Raw genomic sequence first — 16755 nt, forward strand, 5'->3', positions numbered from 1 at the left:
TTGGATTAGATTAGGCTGGCGTTATCAGTTGTCATTAGCGAGTGCTGACTATAAGAGGGATTGGGTTTTGGGCCACACCATTCCATTCTGCAATCATGCGAAACGTGTTGGAGGTCTTCGTGCTATTATACCACTGTAAATCAATACTTGAGGCAAAGAGACGTGTGTATTAAGTTTAGCGAAATTCGTCTCACATTTCAGATCCACATCTTCGGTGGTCGTCTGGCATAGTTTTGGGAGAATCACCACTTAATACACAAAATGCTCACATTCCTCACTGTCCCATGCAGAGGGGGGAGAAGGAGAGGAACAGCGCTGTAACGGACATGATGCGTCTCATGTGACATGCGAGGCAAAGTTTGGACTGGACAGTCTCAAACCGAATTCCCATTGAGACTCAATTATCTACATTTGAAGTCATCATCCCGAAGGGGACCATCCTTCTCCGCTTCGTCAACCCAATCACCACCCATCATAGAAACTCATACTTCATCATCATCACTTAAAAGCCAGCTATTTCACTAACCGTCCCCGATCACCACACCACGCAAGGAAAGTCTATAATACAGTTCCCGCATTTCATTTCCTTTACGACTACTACTAAGTACGCACGAACACCATAGCAAGGAAAGAAATCATCCATTTACTTCGATGTGTCCAAGACGTACCGGCCAGCAATCTCACCACGAATCATCTTATCATACACCATCTGGAGCTCAGACAAGCCGACAACCTTAAATGGCGACTTGATGACACCACGACGGTAGAACTCAATAGCCTCAGCCGAGTCCTTACGGTTGCCGACATAAGACCCCTTGATGGTGATCATCTTGATGACAGAGTCGAACACAGGGGCCTTGAGATAGGCGCCGGCGGGCAGACCAATGCAGATGACGGTTCCACGGGGACGGACGTATTCGGCGGCTTGCTGGAAAGGCTTCTCGTTGACAGCTACGAGGATAACAGCGTGTGGGCCAAGGCCGTCTTGGGTTGCGGCTTGAACGTCCTTGACGACGTTGGAGGACTTCATGAAGTCAACGAAGGATTCGGCACCGAGCTGCTCGAGACACATCTTCTTCTTCTCGTCGCCCGTGTCAATGGCAATGACTCGGAGACCCATAGCCCGGGCATACTGCTGGGCCAAAGATCCAAGACCACCACCAGCACCGACGATGGCGACAGTCTGTCCTGGCCGGGCGCCAGACTCCTTCAGGCCCTTATAGACGGTGATACCGGCGCAGAGAACGGGGGCAATGGCGTCAAGGGGTACATCCTTGGGTATGCGGGCGACGTGCGCCGCTTTGGCGATGCAGTATTGCTGGAAGGAGCCGTCAACGGTGTAGCCGGAGAGGAGGGCCTTGCCGCAGAGAGGCTCGTCGGCTTGCTGACAGAAGTCACAGGCGAGGCAGGAGCCGTTCAGCCACTTCACACCGGCATGGTCGCCAATCTTTGCATCGCAAATCAGTTGCTGCTCCTTAAATTAAAGGGAATTAAAGCGAGCTCACCTCAACATCCTTCACAAGCTCTCCCCGAGCAACAACAACACCAGCTCCCTCGTGTCCACCAACAAGTGGTAGCTTGGTGGGCTGGTTGGCAGGTCAGCAAATTCGAGTACAGGCTTTAAAAGAGGTGTAGCAAGCTCACCAGGGGCCAATCGCCATTGACAGCGTGGAGATCCGTGTGGCAAACACCGGAATACTTGATGTTGACCAGGACCTCATCCGGGCCGGGCTGTTGGACAGGAATCTGCTTGTACTCGACTGGACCGCCGGTCTTCTCGATGACCTGAGCCCATTGCATCTTTGGGATTTCAGCAGCCATTGTGAGAGAGTTTTGAAATCTGAAACTGAGGTGTCAGAGGGATTGGTCTTGATGTTGTGGTTGAGGAGAAGGTCAGAGCCGCAGTGCAGTGGAAGCGGGGTTTATATTTTGACGAGCTGAGAGCGATGATGCAGGAGAGAAAGCAAGCCAGCAGGCAGCACGACCAGGCCTTATATATCGATTACTAGAGTCCTCATGCAAGGTCAGGGCCCGTAACCCCACCTTGAAACCCGCGTGCGTGCGATGTGGCACCCAGGGTCATGAAAGCGGGCACGAAGCTTCAAAGCTCTGACCGGGCATATCCTCTCACCCATGCCCGCAATTGGCAACCTACGCTTCCTGTCCGGCGCTCCGGAGAGCCCACCAGGGCATCAGTTTCACGCCATTGGTCGTATGCCGCTGGAACTGCAGCCCTGGTAGGCCAGCAGAGGGGTAGTACCGCCGTGTTGGTGAATGAGCCATCGGATGACGGTCTGACGACGGTGATAGGAAACCATCGGATAAGGAGGGCAGAAACTCAAAATGATATGGTCTAACGCAGCAGGACAAGCAGGAATTGGTGCGCTGATATGGCCTGACTTGGCGGAGCGTGTCCGTCGCAGCGGTTTGCAGCAGTGTGCACAAAGATTCTGTGATATGAAGTAGTTCTGGAAGAGGCGGGGCAGGCCAGTGGCTTGACGTAACTACTAACAGCCATGCATGCCTAGCAAGAGCATCAGCCGCTCACCTGATAATTTGCGCACAAGTCCTTCTCGTCCACGGCCGTTGGAGGCCAAGAAAATTTCCTTCACCTTGCACAAGGCGGTGGCAAACAAGGCGGTGGCAACATCTGTGTCGCATATCGTGATCTCAAAATCAAGAAAATTCGGTGCAGAATCGCATGTCTAGAATTTGTCTTATCAGATAGACCTGTGCACCGTCGCCGAGCACAGGCCTGCGCCACACCTGCCCTTCACGTCGACAGATCTCATCCCAACCAGCGACCACTAGCCCAGCACAAGGAACGTCTATCCCTCGGATACCAGGACCAGGACCAGGACCTCCCCTCACCCACCATCGGTCGAACGCCAACTCCAAACACTCCCAAACTCCTCTCCACGCCAACATGCAGCTCTCACACCGAAAAGGCTCCGAGGCCCCCTGCCAGGGCCAGAGCGCCACAGCACTAAGCTTCCTTCCGCCATGACGTCTTTCTCAAAGAAGCAACGTCTGTCTTCCAACCACAGGGCCAGAAGCACAAGCGATCTACTTGGCAGCAAGGGAGGCGTTCGCGGCTCGCACTGAATGTCTGGAGATCCTTAATGCCGAGGAGAAAGGGGTCGGGGACATCTCACCCATTTTGCTCACCTATTGTGGCTTGCACTTTCCGCGGGGTACATTTGTGGAGTTTGCCCGAACGCAGCGATGGCGTCGGGGAAAAGGCGCTGGGATGGGCACGTGGAACTTCAAGGTTGGGCAAGCAAGGAAGGCAAGTGTTTCAGGGTTTCCGACACCGCAGGAATTGGATGAAGGGGGATTCTGATTGGACGAGCGATTCGTGCGTCTGGGGCTGGACCTGTGAGAACTTCCTGTAATCCGTTGCTAGGGCTTCACAAGGGCAAGGGATACCTGGTGCCATGTCGTACGATACTTTTGCGGGGAAGCTCTGGAGCTGTTAGCTCCGCTGATAGCTATGAGTCCGTGGAGGGGCACAAGAGCTCCTCTTGTCAAGCTTTCTTATCGTTTCAATCTGCTACATGCTAAAACAATGCTATCAATTCACGTTGCTACATTGAATCTATTATTTCCATGGGCCATCCCTTGACGCTTGACATCCTCCATCAAAGTTGCCTTACTGAAAAATAGTACAAGTCAGAAGTTTTGCTAGTTAAGTGAAATCACAAGACCAGCAGGAAAAGAGTAGGGTTAAGTAACGAGACCAGAATGTCGTGTTTCTCTATCCAGCGAGCTCATGGACCTCATCACGCTGGACATCGAACACGGCGCTGTCCCTATCCAGCTGCCCATATAGAGGATAGAAAGAGCCTCTGTCATAGGCAGATGAGTGCAGAGAGATCGGCGAGGAGACATTCGAGCTACTGTGTACCGTCGAACCCGCCAATTCAGATACCATAGACCCCTGCATCTCATATGCGTTCATTCTATCTCCGGCAAGTTCGGCTTTAGATACAATTCCCCGATGCTCAATATGGCCGTCAAGGGCGCCTGAATGGTCGAATTAGCAATATTCCACCAGGCGGGTCGTTTAATTTACTTTGGTGGGTAAGATGGATCTCGCTCAACTGCGGCCGACGCCGCTCTTTGCGGTAACAACGAATGCAGAGAGAGCTGCCGACCAACAACAAAATACCAACCACAAGGCCGATTGGAAGCCCAACACGTAAGCCCATTGAACGAGGTGGCTCTGGGGTAGTTGAGGGCCGAATCGATGTCACTGTCGAACTGGGGTCTGGAGTTTCCGAAGACTGAGGAATACCTGAAGCAGTCGTCGAGGTCGTCGCAGTCAGACTGGCTAGGGAAGAACTAGCAGAGTTCCTTGAAGGCCTAATCGTAGGATGTGCCGACAGATAACTCGCGAGGCCACTATCGTGGTCTGGTAACAGCAAAAGATCCTGTAGAGGAGATCCAGCATCGATTGCTTTGTATTCCTTGGAATACTTTAAACTGCGACAATCCACCGGTTCCATCTTCTCCAGCTCGGGTCTCCATGGCGTATGACCAGGGCAATACTTCCAGCCGCCGCAGTTATCGGGATGGTGGCATATCTATTTCTGTGATTTAGCCTTGTGCGTCTACTGCTGGTGCTTTTGTACCTTACCCAGGTATTGTTTGGAGTCTCGTTAGTACCATTACAGTACACAAGGCCAATCCAGTTACTCTTCTCTGCCTCAAATCAGTACATATTTTACTGCAGGATGCGAAGGCCTACACACCGGTGTCGAGATGGCACTTGCGGGGGCAGTTCTTGTCTTTATATTCTAGATCCGTGCAGCCGTACTGATAGGTCACACCAGTTAACTGATCGTAGCAAGAGTTCCCCTCCAAACACATATCTCCCTTCAAACAACAAGAAGCTTGTGGTGCACCCCAGTCAGTGTAACATGGAATAAGGTTGCTTGGTGCAACTTCGCCTGCCGCGATGTAGCAGAGCTGAACATTGCTCTTTCGGGCAGCGACGACACCGCCAAGGAGCAGGAACCAGAGCCAGATGAGAAGTTGAGCCATCATCACTTCTGACAGGTGGCCCGGTGGAGCGTATCAGATCGTTGTTAGATGGAAGGGAAAGGAACGCAGAAGCTTGTGCGAAGTTTTCATGGTCTCGACCTCATATTTAGCTTGGCGCTCGAGCGTTTGTCTTTCACTTACGGTTGGTACGCGATTAGCGACGCTTAACTCACCACGAGCAAGGGGTGAAAGGATTGGGAACGAGTGACTGAAGATGAAATTCTGTGCGATCACAAGATTGCAAAAGAATACCTAGCTGCAGTTACACCACTAGGATAGCTCTCTACCGGATCAAGCAGGAGAAGAGTAAAAGAAAAGGGCATAGGGCCAGCGAGGATGCCCTTATTAATATCCTTCTATAATTCCCTTCCATCAAAACCCCTTCTAAACTCCTATGCAATGCCATCAGTCATTCCCGCTAGCACACCCGCTCCAATAACGCCCCCATCCAGTGCCTCCTTCAGCACCACCCGCTTTGAACTATTTGCAGATGATGCCCTTTTCACCAAAGTGTTGATCCACCGCTGACATGTCCCTAGCCACTCCGGGTATTGAGATATCGTTCCGCCAGCATATGCGACCACTAATTCTTCAGGCTCTACTTCTTTGTGGTTGACTCCGTTCCCATTTTTTACGTCCGGGGTCTGGCCCAGCCGATCGATTCGAATATCGTGTACGCAGTCCAATAAGCCAACACATGCGGCTGCAATTAGTGCTGAGGATCTTTGCTGAACAATGTAAGCTATCTCGATTATCAAGTCTACTCTCGCAGGCGTCCAGAAGGTAGTTGTAGAGTTAGTCGAAGCATATCGCTTCTTGAGTTGTGCAGTTAAGGTCTCGTCATCGGCTCTAGCCACGATCTCGGAAAGGAATCTCGTTGGAATAGCGTTCTTTGCCATCAAGGATGGAGGAATTGTATCCTGTCCAAACTCTTGCGACACTAAATCCACAAACGTGAGCCGCACGATTTCACCCAGATAGCGACCCGCGGTCATGTATTCGAATGGCTGGAATCCTGGGGCCTCGCTATTCCTGTCCAGTTCTAAGTCCCATTTCGTTTTGATATTTAGGTCGATAAGAGGTTTATCTGTCCCCCTTATTGTCCATTCTGTGTTGATCACTATCATCTCCACGCCTTCCGGATTGGCGAGTTCTTTTATTTTCGATGGATGGAGATCTCCAATCTTCATGGGCACTGTAGCATTTGTTCCTGTCCCAACGATGAGTCCCATAGCTACTCGACTGTTGGGTGCAGCCTTGACTGCATAAGCTAGAGAAGCAAATGTGGCTACGGTGTCGTTGGTGATGGCGGCAATGCGTATTCTAGGCAGCCGTGATATCCTTCTCTTCTTATTTGAAGCGTAACCGTTCTCGCCACTCGCGCCAGGCTCTACCAGATGGCGTGCGTATCCAGCGAGCAGCATCTTCTTTAGATCCAGATCGGAAGTAATGGCAAAGCCTTTGCCCATCGGTAGCAATGTTGCTTCTGACAGGCACGTTTGTCTGGATAAATTTCGTTAGCCTGACAATAAGAGAAAAGTGTACAGAGGACTTATGTAGTTGCTTACGCCATGGGGAAACTAAAAGTTATCCCTAGAAGTAGCTCCTCTCCAAGTGGCGACTCCACAGATTCGGACACGGGAAGATCATTTAGATAGTCCAATATCACTTCTGCTATACAATCCCCAATCCAAGCGAAAAGGTCCTCAGCCTGATCCATCTTCAAATGCTCTTCGATCGGCCACGCCCGATCATGCGATCTCCTAATTTTCGACATCGGTAGCTTCGGCGCCTCGGCGGGGGAGGTAGACGTGCCATTCCCCAGCTCACCCAGCAACTCAATGAACCCAACTCTTAGATTGGTACCCCCAACGTCAATACTCAGGAACCTACCCTTCTCTTTACCGGAAGGAAGCGCTGTCACAGGCGTGACCAGGAAATGCTCAATGGAGCATTTTGCGAGATGTCGGTACGTGTCCGAGAACCTGGCGGCCAAGTCCAACAACGTGGTTTCATTGATGCAGTCAGTGAGAGCCGAGAGTTCCTTCTTTAACGAGCTGTCCTTGACACCCATATCTACTACAGATGCAGAAGGTCGAGGGTGGGTCTCGTATTCGCGCGGATAGAATGATACAAATCAAGGCCGAAGGGGTGCAAGCGCCATACACCGCCTTTGCTGACCAACTCACGATAAGGGGCTATCAAAATGGAAGGACTGGGGGCTTTGTTGGAACTATACCGACAGCTAGATGGCGGAGTTTGGAGACGCAGAACCAGCGAGGGACGAACTGTGGTTAGAATAAGCACAGGATTGATGTTCCGTCGTGAAGTGGGATCGCTGGTCGCACTGCCGCATCCGCACTCGGGGCTGTCCCCGGCCTTGGCAGCCGCGGACGGGGGCGCTTGAGCGTCCAATTCTAGGCCGTTGGTGGACCGAAGTGGTCGCTGGGTTTCGCTATGGGGCGGCTTTTAGTCGACCATATTGAAGCTGACCTGACCCAATAGTCGCCACCTCGACCACTTCCTTTATTATTATCCCAAGGTCGACAAGGGCATTGCTGCGCGCCATCAGTCATCGCATCATCCTCTGTGTCTGTATATAGGGCGCCATACTCCCCGACCCACGGCTCGCCATGGACGTTAAAACTCCCCTCCTCCCGCGAACAGAACGGCCAATTCCTATGCGCCGACGGCACAGATTTCGACGCTTCCATGCGGCCGCCTTCGTCTTTGTCCTTGGTCTGTTCTGGCTAGGCGTCAACTGGCAATGCACCGATCCAACCCACCATCACAATCATGAAGCGACGGCGAAGGTGCCGATGGAAGTGCACATCATGTCCAAATGCCCAGACGCTCGAGACTGCTTACAAAAACTCGTCCTGCCGGCGATGCAGAACGTCTCTGATAAGGTCGACTTTAGGCTATCATTCATTGGAAAGTAGGCGGCACCACCCACACTCTACAAGCCATATAGGCGCCGTTCATCCCTCTGCTGACGCTCTGCCATAGAGCCACCGAAGAAGACGACGGGGTCCAATGCAAGCACGGCCAGACAGAATGTCTCGGCAACATCCTCGAGCTCTGCGCCGCCGAGCTCTACCCCAATCCGAAATTATACCTAGGGTTCACCATGTGCATGGAGCGCGACTACCCCAATATCCCGAAGAAAGAGCTTGTTCAAGACTGCGCGCTGGAACACGGCCTTGATTTCGACCAGTTGAATTACTGCGTGAGCCAGGATGATGGCGCGTTTGCGATGGGCATGCTTAGGGATAGTGTCACAAGAAGCGCGGATCTAAATGTCACAACGAGCTGTACCGTCAGACTGGATAGCAAGGTGCGATGCATTGTCGACGATGGCGAGTTTGTCAAGTGCCCGGGAGGGTCCAGACCAGAAGACCTTGTGAGGGATATCAAGAAACTTTTCGATGTCGCGAAAGGATGGTCGGAATAACCCCCCATTCATACCCACGACAGATCCGCTACCTTTCTCATTGGCGGTGCATCCAAAAGCTAATACCTCTCGCGAGTACCACTTCGCTTTCCTGTCTTCAAGGCGGCGGTTGTTCCCCGTTCTATTTGCATCTTCGGCGCAGGTTCGGTTTAGCATTCGATCGTTCTATCTATATTGTGCATTTCTTAGTTGGTCTTGAGACAGGAAGAATTGAGATTATACCCACCTAGCACAGCACGGAGGCATTCGGCATTCGTTTCAGGTCTTCAACTATGACTATGCGAAAGATTGGAACTGTACAATAGGATACGACACGGTACAGCAAGCCATATTCGCCGGAGGGTTTGGATTGCTTTTAAGAACGAGAATGAGATTTTGCATATCACCTGGACAGACAGAGTACATACGAATACATGTCCGCTTTCAATCCAAGACAGGATAGACCTGAACACCAACAATGCATCCAGTGCCGTGTTATACTCCACTCCATGCTTGCTAACTTTACAATTGAACCTCTTATGGTGTCTGTCATCCCGTCAACCCGTGCCCTACACGGAGCAACTGACCGACTCGTCCCATACGCCCGTCAAAAAGTCCTTATGAACTAGCCAGCCATTTATGACGGCTCCCTCTCACATCCAGTCTTTATTTCTACTGAAACTCCCCAAACTCGCCATCGTCAAACCCCAAATCCTCTGGCTTCTGCTCAAACGTTTGCCTACTCCTCCTCCTCTCCTCCTTCACGCTTTTTGCGCTCGGCGGTGGCGGCAGAAACGGCATCGTTCCCCCCTTCCCTCTCTCTCCCCCTCCCCCTCCTCCTCCTCCTCCCACTCCTCCTCCTCCTCCGCCGCCGCCTAATCCCGATCCTGACCCAGGCGGCGGTTTGATCGAAAACAGCGCGTCCGTCTCACTCCTCTCATTCCTAGGAGTCGCCTCCTCCTGTCTTGGCCTCCGCCCTCTACCCCCAAAATTAATAGATATCGTCTCCCCTTCTTTAAGACTGAAATCTCGTTTCGGTTCCTCAGCTTCTTTTTGCTGAGTCAGTCGGCCTCCCCATCCAGCGTGTCCGCCAGTTGTTAACCCTGGATTCGACAATCCAAGCACGCGCTGCGCATCCTGCAGGCTTATTGAGAAATCAAACGCCTCACTGCGCTCCTCAAAGCCGATTCCCAGCACCGCTTTCCGTCCTTCACCTACCACAGTCACAGCGAAGAACCGGCTCGAGTCCAGCGCCTGCTCGACGACGGCGGGGGATGTGTATGGTGCGGCTGCGAACAGTTGGCCCGAGCCCGGGTCCTCGAGAAGGATTGTGGTGGTGACTTTTTCGCTATCTGTGTCTGTCTCGGAAGCTGTGGGGGAAGGGATTGAGGTTTCCAGGATGCGTAGACGCGCAGTGAAGATTTGACGCTTGTTGTTGTCGGCGGTCCAGGTTGCGGCATTGTAGCCCTTTGTGGAAGTTAGGGGGGGGATGTGGTAGACGTGCACTTTGGGTGAGAGGAAAAGGATGCGTTGGATGGCGGTTGAGGGGAGGGGCGCGCCGGTTAGGGGGTCTGTGTTCATTTTTGCGAGGTGGGTTTTGAGAAGAATTGTGGCGGGAGTGCGAGGATGGACTTGGGGGGAATTGTAAGGCGAGGCTGGAGGTATAGTACAGTTGATATCAGCTGCGGATGCGGACAAATGGCGAGGGGCTGTTCCGCACTACAGCGTCCACAGGGATGGAGGTTTCACTCTCTCAGAGATCAGAAGAGCCGCGTATATGTCAAATTCAGCCGCCCCCTCTCCGCGATTGTCGAATGAAGAGAACGGACGGCGTGGTAAAGGGATCGGTGCTACCTTCACGTTGTTTCATGGTGGTTGCTCCCGTTTTTTTTTGGCTGAGACATGATGAGTTGGCACCGCTCAATATGCAAGGCTCCCTTGCCAAGTTAACCCCGCCATTCAGATGCTGTCATGTGACTTTTGGTCTAAGATTTCGTGAATGTCAGCGAGTGATCTAGAATGCGTGCTTTGGTGTTTTCTAGGCTACCATGCCGGTTAGGTTTCTATCGTCTATATGTGTCTGAAATACGGTTTCGTAGAAAGAAATGTGTAAAATGTCTGCTCTCAAATGCCCATCTGAAAGTTTACTTTGCTCAGCTGTTAGCGGCAGGCTCAACACCAGCAGCTCCAGCTTTGTACGCCTCGTAGCCCTCATGAGCAGCCTCTTGAACCGTGGTCTTGCCCGCAGCGATCTCCTTGCACTTCTCTAGGATCGAAGACCAATCCTCAAACACCGTGAATGGCACGTTCTCCCTGGCGCAATACGAGATGAGATCGTGCCCCTTCTTTGCGAAGAGCAAATCCGTCTCCCGAGCAGCAGACAGATCTGAAACTCCGTCCCCAGCGTAGAACATAGTTGGTCGAATATCCTCTGGCAGTGAGGAGTATTTCCTCAAAGTCACGCTCTTATCATGCCCAAACCCAGACTCGGGGTGGTGAAACTGGATCTGCCAACCCCCTTCCTCATCAATGCTCTTCCCAGGCCTAGCTTTCACATAATTCCCGATTACCTGCATATTCTCCGCATCGGGGCCAATAAGCTTCTTCAAAAGGGCTTTGATGATGGGTTCCATGCCCGAGGAGAGAACAACAACAGGCATATTGTTCGCTAAACTCCACTGGAAGAACTCGGCGAAATAGGGGTCCAATTTGATGTTGTCGACAAGGAACTGAATGCATTCGTTGTACGGCTTGGTCACGCTGTCCATCATTTCCCGGAATGAGTCCCGAAAGGTAATCTTGTCTGCAAGAGTGTCGATATTACCTTGGCGCCGCTTTTCACGGCCGTAGCCAATGTTGTCGGTCTGCCCCAGAATTAATGATACCCTTGTCTTGTGAATGAGGGCTAAAATACCATGAAGTCATTGCCTGTCAAATCTCAGTACAGGATGGGTTGGTTCAGAGAATGTCAAGACTCACTGTCCTGCAGCGTAACCGTGCCATCGAAATCAGTAAAGAAAATGAACTATGACAGATTAGCACTCTCCTCAAACCCTTCATGGCATGTCCACGGACTTGTGGGCTAGTTTTCATAGCCGGAAGTTCGATCGCGGATTGGACACCCATCTTGAATACGTTCTCGAGGGCAATACGTCACCAAATTTTGTACCAATAACAACAATAGGAAAATTTCGAGAAACGAAGGATGAGGTTGAAAGAAAGTTTTATGCTGGATTTTCGGAAGCCAGCGACTGCGCCTAAAATGGGATCCCGGTGCAGTACGGAAAAAGGGATTGTCGGCTTGGCACAGATCCGGCTCACGTCAAGTTCCGTCATTAAGGTTTTCGCATCCGTGTACGACGTCTTCAGCACGCCTGATGTGAGTTATTGCGCTCACGACAAGAATGAGGCCGCTGCTTCAGCATGCGTCGCGCTCCATATTTGCCAGTCCGATCTTCACGGCTCCGCCACGAGCGAGTAAGACGTTGTTTAGAAGCCTAGCCAGCGCAAAGTTCACAGGACCAGCAATATATCTCCCATGTATTCCACCCAGAAAAGGTCTCGATAAGCCGACCCGACGGCAATTCTCCCACTCTAGGACTGTCTTCGAGAAACCTACCAGGCCTTTAGAAGCCGACTCGGCTGAGACGAAGACCCCACTACAGCACTGCACCCCTCAATCCGCGAAGTTAGCGTCTCCCCCCAAAGATGAAGATACAATAGCAAGAGTGCCGGCAGAGCATCTGCCGTCGCACAGAGAGGGGCAAAGATGGAATCTCTCGAGACGCTTCTCCGAACTCATGGACGACCTGCTGCCAAAGCTTGCGCTTGTCACCCAGAAGGTCAACACTTACACGGGTACCGACTACTCGGGCATCGAGGCACTGAGGCGAGAAATCAAGGAACAAGGCGAGAAGCACCTATTGGTGATATGTTCAAAAATTGACTGGGTATAGAGCAACTCGTCAAGACCCGCCATCTTGCACTAAACGAAGCGAAACAGGCTCTGGATGACGCTCACGCAAAGCAGGCATCTTCGCAGAAGGAAGTGGTCGGGCTCCTGGAGCGGAAACATTCTTGGTCCGCCACAGATCTGGAAAGATACATGCAATTGATACGGTCAGAGCATGTCAATGACCAGGCTGTTCAGGCAGCAAAAGACAAGGTTTTTGAAGTTGAAGCTGCACTGGAAGAGGCACGGACGCGACTGGAGAAGCGTGAACGAGCGCAGTATCATGAGGAGCAAATATGGAGTGACACGATTAGGCGAAACAGCACCTGGGTCACTTTTGGGTTGATGGGCTTCAACATCTTCCTGCTGCTAGCATCCTTGGTTGTCATTGAGCCGTGGAGGAGACGCCGGCTGGTTAGGGAAGTTAAGGCAGCTTTGGAGGCTCAGAGAACAGTATTCGAGCCAGCTGCTGGACCTCAGTCAAGCCCCATACTCGAAGCGGCAGTTGATGAAGCCGTTGAGCCTGCAGAAAAGGTTATCGGGAGCCTTGTCATCGCCGAACAAACCACTCACACGGCTCCCAAAGTCGAAGAAGACATGCTAGTGCAACAGGCCGAACCTAATATCATCGCTGCTCTCAAGGAAGACTCGATGACGCTTACCCCAGAAAAACTGGGGGCTGCCAGCTTAGCCACTTTCGAACCAGAACACCAAACGACCATAACCCCAATGCCATGGCAGGAGAAGATCACGACGTCCGTCCGAGATCTCATGAGCGAGAAATACATCTCAATCCGGAGGAAGGAATTCACGATAGCAATTGTAGAGGCCACAGCTACGGGTGCGGTCATTTCAGGGCTCTTGCTCTTCCTAATACGGCCGAATTAATTTCAGCCATTCATTTTCGAACGGTCGAATCTCCGCCAATTTTGATTTGGACGGTCAGCGCCTCCAACTGACCGGTCGGGCATGTCAATGCGGTGCGCCTCCATGTATGACTAAACATTGTACATATAGATGTATGAACTTCCGTAAAGGCAATGGTGCGGTCAAAAGTGGAAAATGCGATTTGGATTCTCAAGCCGCAGACCCCAGATCTTAGCTTGGGGAAGCAGTTGCCGACTTATTCACGGAATTCTTGATACCCTAGCACAGACTCGCGGTGAAGATCGCATGGGGTCCTACTCCCTCGCAATCGCTACAATCTTGCTCTTATGCTAAATTGGTTATCTGTTCAAGCTTGGAACAACGGAGCGAACCCTAACGCTTCTCTCGCAATGTCGTATCCCTCCAAACAGAGATAAAAAAAAAGCTTTCTTCACAACAGGCTTCGAAGGGCGTCAGAGGACTGCCTTCCATATTAGCACACTTGGTTGGCCATGCAATGTAGAGAAATGACATCTGCAAGGCTGCAGTTTGGTTCTTTCCAGTGGCAATCGTCGGCCACCATCCCGATGCACTCATCCCGAGTTTCCATGTGACGGGCCGACCAAGTTATCATTTCCTATTTGGTTGCGACAGAGTGGTGATACTGGCACGTCACACATCACATTCTTGCTACAGCATATTCGCAGTGAGACCAACAGCCGAGGTTGAGCTGACTTCCTGTGCGGACACTCATCCGAATATCTTTCACCTGAGTTGGCTGTCCATCGAGGGATCGGTGGTGTGTCTTCACTGCGTTGTCGTCCGTGCTATCAATGAAGCAAATTTAGCAGCCGATCTGTGCGGTAAAGCATCCCCTTTAGACTCGCGCATCAGATCCAAAATGGTGCATTTTTAAGCAAATGCGCCAACACCACCAAACACAAGACAACCCCTTCAAAACGGTTTCTAATTTCCCTCCGACTCACTTACCAGCCAGATGGCAGCTCCACGCACTCGGAAACTGCCGTGCTAGCGACCCCAAAGGTTGTGGAAAGATCAATAAATGGCCAGGTCGAGATTCGCGATGCTTCACTGGAAAGTTGAGCTTTTTTGTTGCTATTTCTGTGCTTACTTGGCTTATATAACGCGGAAACATAGCCCTAGTGCGAGCTAAATCTGCACAACCTCCAGATCCGTAGGTTAAGCGAGCGTTGGCGAATGGAATTAGAAATCGGAGTTTTCGGCTAAGCTGGATACAGGTAGTAGAAGAGAGATGCAGGCTGAACCTAAATATGCTGACATGCAGGCGTGAATTGGCTTGGAGGCTGTCATTGGGTAGGACAGGAGAGAAGGGTCCTTGGAATAGCTTAGACTCTCAGCCCTGTGGTGCATATGCATGGGTTGGGAAAGACGTGATGCGGGCTCGGCGACGGGGAACTTGATATGTATGTTCAACACCACTCTGTGGGGAATGATTTAAGACGACGATGGCCCGGAAATCTGGGTGGGTTTTTCATTTGTAATGAGCAGAGAAGTGTAGTCATCACTACGGCTACCAGCCATCACTCCTCCCGCCTATTCTTACTTCCTCGAATTTAGGATCAATATCCAATTCTTGTGGTGGAGATCCGCTTCATTATATCTTGAAGAGCGCTGCTGGTCGGGTAAGGGTTGATCGTTGCCTACTTCAGGATCATCAGCATCAATACCTTAGTTCAACGCCCTTGCGCGGTCGAAAGTCGTCACCCGGGTCTTTGGTACATACCATCATCGAAGGAGACTGTATCATAATCAGACACTATGGTGTATACAGACATCCACCTCCCACTTCGTAAGCCCCTCCAATTCCCACACCATCCTCGCCAACTCCTAACATCTACCGCCAGCTGGCTTCATAGCGCTAGACTGGTCGCTCATGACCCTCGCCCTCATCCCAATCCTAATCCGCATCTCCCTGCGTCAACGAAGCCGCGGTCTCCACTCCCTCGCCACCAACATTGCAGACGGCTTCGTCATTCTAGCCTGGCTATCCGGCTGCGTTCTCATAGCGATAAACACCTGGAAGAACAGCCTCCGAATGAAGTACCTGCACTCCCCTCCAGGAATGCTCTACTACGGCGTCCCACAACCTCTCTCAGGACACTTACTTTACGTATCCTGGATTAGTCTTTTCTTTATCTACATTAGCCTCTGGTCTGCCAAAGGCGCCTTCCTAGCCCTCTACTACTCGCTCTTCTCCCTACAGGGTAAACGCGCACGAATTACACTCGCGGTAGCCTGCGCTTTCACAGCGTCTACATTCCTACTCCACATGTTCCTCATCGCCTTCTGGTGTAGCCCCATCTCATCCAACTGGTCTCCTCCACCCGGCGAACACCTGTGTTCGGCTGTCCACTCCATGTCCTCCGTCACCATCTCAACCTTCACAAACATCGCAACAGACCTCATCATCCTATCCATACCCATATCCACCCTCCTTGCCACGCAGCTCGGTAAGTCCGAGAAAGCCGGGCTCGCGTTTGTGTTCCTCATGGGAAGCGTGTCGATCCTAGCGGCACTCGTGCGTTTTATAACGCTCAAGCTAGTGCAGAATGTCCCCAGGGCCGAAATCACGCATACCATTGATGTCTGGGCCCTTGCCGAAATAGTATCCTCCATCTTAGCTGTCTGTCTCCCCTCCCTTCGCACCTTTGCTCGTCGTCATCGTTTCGGCGGATCGAGGGAGAATACCCCGCATGCAAAGCATACCCAACTAGGCAGTCGAAGTAATTCTGATAGCTTGCGGGGGAGTAATAGTATCACAAATATGGAGTGTGGGAATAAGACATTGAATGTGAGCTTGCCGATGGCAAAGAGAGATGGTGTGAAGATTGAGGGGATTTGGTGTAGGAGTGAAGAAGGGGAGAGAGTGGGTCTAGGGATTACGAAGAGAGAGAGGGACATCGAAGCCCTTGTCTATGCTAATAGTCCTGAGGATGTGAGGGTGGGATTGATTTATTGAGGCGAATCCGATGCGTCGCTTAAAAGTTTTCTTTTAGTCGTTTGAGATGGATTATCGTTTGCTTTTAAGCGGGTTTGGTGCTTGGACTGCGCTGGACTTCATTGTTAAGCCTGGCCTTTAGTTTGCCGGAAATGGGTGGGGGTTACATGCATACATAGCGAGGAGTTGGAAACGATATAATGGAGATTATGGGGGATACCAGGATGGCGGAGACAAATTACTTAGTCTCCAACAACAGCGATCATGACGCACTAGGAATATCCTTTCTATTTAGATTTTATCCAACTTCTGAAATTTAGTTTCATATCCCACACGTCGCTAGTTTTGGCTAGCAAGATGCCACACCAAACTGTTACTTTCTGTTACAAAACCGAGTATCTTTTCAACCTTAGATAGAACTCCCTCTGTCGTAATTTTTAGAATAGAAGTCTAGATCCAAGCCTCTTACAATCCATT

General features: G+C 51.4%; 10 protein-coding genes across 10 annotated transcripts; 4 read left to right on the forward strand and 6 right to left on the reverse strand.

Annotated features, from left to right (window-relative positions):
• Positions 1 to 643: 643 nt before the first annotated feature.
• BDR25DRAFT_217084 (alcohol dehydrogenase-like protein) lies at positions 644 to 1821 on the reverse strand (the record flags this gene model as incomplete). The annotated part of the gene is made up of 3 exons (XM_033684896.1): positions 644 to 1447; positions 1506 to 1586; positions 1645 to 1821. 3 exons carry the CDS (start codon positions 1819 to 1821, stop codon positions 644 to 646), a joined length of 1062 nt encoding a protein of 353 aa, XP_033550823.1.
• A 1204-nt stretch (positions 1822 to 3025) lies between these two features.
• BDR25DRAFT_126830 (uncharacterized protein) lies at positions 3026 to 3569 on the forward strand. The gene has a single exon (XM_033683779.1). It carries the CDS (start codon positions 3123 to 3125, stop codon positions 3393 to 3395), a length of 273 nt encoding a protein of 90 aa, XP_033550824.1. The 5' UTR covers positions 3026 to 3122; the 3' UTR covers positions 3396 to 3569.
• Positions 3570 to 3976: 407 nt separating this feature from the next.
• BDR25DRAFT_126828 (uncharacterized protein) lies at positions 3977 to 4627 on the reverse strand. The gene has a single exon (XM_033683778.1). The coding sequence runs from the start codon at positions 4506 to 4508 to the stop codon at positions 4017 to 4019; it is 492 nt and encodes a 163-aa protein (XP_033550825.1). The 5' UTR covers positions 4509 to 4627; the 3' UTR covers positions 3977 to 4016.
• Positions 4628 to 4752: 125 nt separating this feature from the next.
• Positions 4753 to 5094, reverse strand: BDR25DRAFT_257070 (uncharacterized protein; the record flags this gene model as incomplete). The annotated part of the gene is made up of 1 exon (XM_033686457.1): positions 4753 to 5094. A coding segment is annotated over exon 1 (297 nt), but the record flags the coding sequence as incomplete, so codon positions are not given.
• Positions 5095 to 5323: 229 nt separating this feature from the next.
• On the reverse strand, positions 5324 to 7335 carry BDR25DRAFT_332713 (hexokinase-2). Its single transcript, XM_033692774.1, has 2 exons — positions 6615 to 7335; positions 5324 to 6549 (listed from the first exon to the last, which is right to left on the reverse strand). Exons 1-2 carry the CDS (start codon positions 7118 to 7120, stop codon positions 5439 to 5441), a joined length of 1617 nt encoding a protein of 538 aa, XP_033550827.1. The 5' UTR covers positions 7121 to 7335; the 3' UTR covers positions 5324 to 5438.
• Positions 7336 to 7563: 228 nt separating this feature from the next.
• BDR25DRAFT_257074 (uncharacterized protein) lies at positions 7564 to 8935 on the forward strand. The gene is made up of 2 exons (XM_033686458.1): positions 7564 to 7984; positions 8056 to 8935. Exons 1-2 carry the CDS (start codon positions 7680 to 7682, stop codon positions 8498 to 8500), a joined length of 750 nt encoding a protein of 249 aa, XP_033550828.1. The 5' UTR covers positions 7564 to 7679; the 3' UTR covers positions 8501 to 8935.
• On the reverse strand, positions 8918 to 10367 carry BDR25DRAFT_257079 (adaptin ear-binding coat-associated protein 1 NECAP-1). The gene is made up of 2 exons (XM_033686459.1): positions 9372 to 10367; positions 8918 to 9296 (listed from the first exon to the last, which is right to left on the reverse strand). Exons 1-2 carry the CDS (start codon positions 10058 to 10060, stop codon positions 9152 to 9154), a joined length of 834 nt encoding a protein of 277 aa, XP_033550829.1. The 5' UTR covers positions 10061 to 10367; the 3' UTR covers positions 8918 to 9151.
• Positions 10368 to 10502: 135 nt separating this feature from the next.
• Positions 10503 to 11719, reverse strand: BDR25DRAFT_282167 (uncharacterized protein). Its single transcript, XM_033687945.1, has 4 exons — positions 11555 to 11719; positions 11459 to 11504; positions 11394 to 11407; positions 10503 to 11343 (listed from the first exon to the last, which is right to left on the reverse strand). Exons 1-4 carry the CDS (start codon positions 11603 to 11605, stop codon positions 10633 to 10635), a joined length of 822 nt encoding a protein of 273 aa, XP_033550830.1. The 5' UTR covers positions 11606 to 11719; the 3' UTR covers positions 10503 to 10632.
• Positions 11720 to 11836: 117 nt separating this feature from the next.
• BDR25DRAFT_302040 (uncharacterized protein) lies at positions 11837 to 13538 on the forward strand. The gene is made up of 2 exons (XM_033689711.1): positions 11837 to 12388; positions 12436 to 13538. The coding sequence occupies exons 1-2, from the start codon at positions 11884 to 11886 to the stop codon at positions 13317 to 13319; spliced, it is 1389 nt and encodes a 462-aa protein (XP_033550831.1). The 5' UTR covers positions 11837 to 11883; the 3' UTR covers positions 13320 to 13538.
• A 1560-nt stretch (positions 13539 to 15098) lies between these two features.
• Positions 15099 to 16350, forward strand: BDR25DRAFT_386908 (uncharacterized protein; the record flags this gene model as incomplete). Its single annotated transcript, XM_033698030.1, has 2 exons — positions 15099 to 15129; positions 15185 to 16350. The coding sequence occupies 2 exons, from the start codon at positions 15099 to 15101 to the stop codon at positions 16297 to 16299; spliced, it is 1146 nt and encodes a 381-aa protein (XP_033550832.1). The 3' UTR covers positions 16300 to 16350.
• Between the last annotated feature and the right edge of the window lie 405 nt (positions 16351 to 16755).

This window comes from Lindgomyces ingoldianus (assembly GCF_010093535.1).
Source record: "Lindgomyces ingoldianus strain ATCC 200398 unplaced genomic scaffold BDR25scaffold_8, whole genome shotgun sequence".
In the NCBI taxonomy this organism is placed as follows: Eukaryota; Fungi; Ascomycota; class Dothideomycetes; order Pleosporales; family Lindgomycetaceae; genus Lindgomyces; species Lindgomyces ingoldianus.